Source organism: Cynara cardunculus (genome assembly GCF_001531365.2).
Source record: "Cynara cardunculus var. scolymus isolate 2C chromosome LG 5, CcrdV1, whole genome shotgun sequence".
NCBI classification, from domain to species: Eukaryota; Viridiplantae; Streptophyta; class Magnoliopsida; order Asterales; family Asteraceae; genus Cynara; species Cynara cardunculus.
Genome location: NC_037532.1, coordinates 32,046,834 through 32,049,696, shown reverse-complemented (window position 1 = coordinate 32,049,696; position 2,863 = coordinate 32,046,834). Strand labels below are relative to the sequence as shown.

General features: G+C 37.2%; 1 protein-coding gene across 1 annotated transcript; it reads left to right on the top strand.

The window, feature by feature from the left end:
* The first annotated feature begins 669 nt into the window (after positions 1-669).
* LOC112513007 (uncharacterized protein At1g66480-like) lies at positions 670-1,215 on the top strand. Its single transcript, XM_025119130.1, has one exon. The coding sequence runs from the start codon at positions 670-672 to the stop codon at positions 1,213-1,215; it is 546 nt and encodes a 181-aa protein (XP_024974898.1).
* The last annotated feature ends 1,648 nt before the right edge of the window (positions 1,216-2,863 follow it).

Sequence of the window (2,863 nt, the reverse complement as noted above, 5' to 3'; positions counted from 1 at the left end):
ATTTGATTTTTCTTTATTTATATATCTGGTGTTGGCTCACCATGCTTATGTTTATATAAATATGAACATGAGTTTTTTTTTCTCGATGCTTTTATCATAAATTTATGGTATGAAAAATAAGTGTGAAGTTCAGGTTATGTATAGATAATGTAGGTGTAGTTGAAATCTTATTATTCTTATCGTCCTTGACTTCGAATCTAGGTGCTGCAAAAATTCTTGTGACCATCAAAGTTCACCTACGACGATAACTTCAGGCCATTCGCAGTTGGAGTTTAGGGTTTAGGGTCTTAGAGATCAGTCGCTGCATGCAAGTTAGCCTGAATAACGACAATAACCCAATTTTTGTGAATTACAAACAAACCATTAAAATTGATTTCAAATCCAACGGTTAATTCTATTTTGTATTTGAATTAAAAGGGAACCGGTTCCACTTGAATTGAACAGGAGCAATTGGCCTACCCCACTTTCTTGCTCAAATCAATCTCATCCAAACACAATCCTGCCGTCTTCATCAACATCAAGTTCCCCTTTTCATCATCATAATCCACTTCTATTGATATACAAAATATGATTATAATTCCATTTGAGTACTCAATTTGTATTTTCTATATCATTACCCCACTATTAATTATAAAGAAAACCAGCCAACGAATCCTCTAATTCTTTGCAATGGGGAACAGTTTTACAGGTGGTGGTGGTGGTGGTTGTGGAAGGAAGAAGAAGGCCAAAGTAATGAAGATTGACGGCGAAATCTTTAAACTGAAAACACCCATACAAGTGTTTGAAGTCATCAAGGATTACGCCGGCTATGTTGTTCTGGAATCCAAAGCTGTTAAACGATATGGGATCAGAGCTAATCCGTTAGACCCTGAAGAATTTTTGGAAGCCGGGAAGATTTATTTTCTGGTGGAGTTGCCAAAGCCGCCGGTGGAGAAGAAGGTGGTGCCGGTGACTAGAAGGGTGCAGTCTGGGGTGAAATTGACGGCGAAGGAGAGGTTGGATTGTTTGATGATGTCTCGGAGATCTGCGTCGGAGGTTGCGTTTGGTGGTGGTGGGTTGGGTGGGTCTGGTTCTGTTAGGGTTAAGGTAAGGTTGCCGAAGGCGGAGGTGGATAAGTTGATCGGAGAAAGTAGGGATGAGGTGGAGGTGGCGGAGAGGATTGTTGATCTTTATGTGCAGAAGAAGGCCGGTGGCCGGCGGTTGGGTAGGATTTAGGAAGGACATGACGGTTGTCTAAGGGTTTCTTCTGGTTGTGTTAAGTTACTATTTTTGGAATGTAAATAAAATTAGGAATTTTATGCGAATTAATTGTTGCTACGATTAAATATATATCATATTCACGTGGTTTGTAATTTAAGTATTTATTTTAGTCATTTTTAAACAACGACCACATCAATAAAAATTCGTTTTATAGTAATATTTCGTGTTTAAAATGTGTAAAATAAAATAAAATCAAACGGTTAAAAATGTAGTAAAGATTTAGCAACGAGCTATCTCATAATTGGGGTTGTCGTAACAATTTATTGGTCAGGAAAAATCATCCTTCATTTTGAGTCTTATTTTCTCATATGTAAGTTTGTGTTTTCAATTGGCTTTCTAAAAGATTACTAAAGGGATCTATATAGTATTTGTCGTGGGTCGATAATCTAAACAGTTAACCTGAGGTATCGCTCAATGCAACCTCTTCGAGAGTTGTTTTCAATAAGCAATCCTAAACACCCTCTTAATTTTGTTATCTAATATGTAAAGAGTTAGGAAGAAAGAATACACGACAAAAAATGATTCATGTTATAAATAAAAATAGATATAAAAATACCGAGTATGATTTCAAAACTCATCGACATCCAATTTTCTATAATTATAGTATTTGACTTGTAATATTGGGCTAATTTCAAACCTTATAAATTGGATTGGATTAATATTTCAATGGGCCAAACTTGCACTAATAGGCCCAAGAGATTGAGCCCCTTTGGGGTGGGGACTCCAATCTATGTTCCTATTTTTGTTCTCAATGGAGAATATGATCATATCCTCATCTTTGTTTTCAGTGAGAAATGACGATCCCCAATGAAGTGAGAGGATTGTTGACCCCATCGAGTCGGGTACACCAGATTCCCCAATGGAGTGAGTCTTATTCTCATACCTACTACGGCTTATTCTCGTAAATCTCCGGTTTGAGTTCTATAAAGTCACCAAAATTTCTCTTGGTTCCAGAAAAATAACATTATAAAAGTTATGTGGTGGTGTGTGTGAGGTGTGGGCGGTGGTGATATTGTGGTAAATGTCACACTAAAAGAGTAATTCATAAATTCTCTGAAAACTATCATCAAATTCTAAATGTGCAACCCTCCTAATAAGATACTCTAACTAGCTCAGTTAATAGACCTTGACGATAACATTTTTAGCATTATGTACTCTATAACGGAAAACAAGAGGGCACGAATCCCCGTCGTCACCGCTCCTAATCGTACCTCATTTAGGGCTAAGACTTTCATCTTTTTTTTTTGTTTTTTTTTTTTTGTAAGGGTGTCCGGGCCAAAGCCCGACTAATCCCCGACAAATTTGGAGGCTAAACATGGCCCCACTTAAATGTCGTCAACACTCCTCTCCCAGGGCTCGAACTTGGGTTCATGACTATGTCATGCCCAAGCCTTTACCACTAGGCTGGAAGGTCTTTGATAGAAACATTTCGAAAAATATATATGACAAGATCGAAGTTAACCAAAAATGCTTTCCTCGTTTAAATTTCAGCAAAATGAAGATCAAAAACTGAAATACGATATGCAAGAAAAAGATAAATTGACCTTCTCTTTCTTTTCATACGGTTCTGAAACCAAAAGGAATCACAAACTGGACTGCACTT

Bases quoted from the DNA above. Each gene is read 5' to 3' on its own strand.
- LOC112513007 (XM_025119130.1), top strand. From the start codon at position 670: ATGGGGAACAGTTTTACAGGTGGTGGTGGTGGTGGTTGTGGAAGGAAG.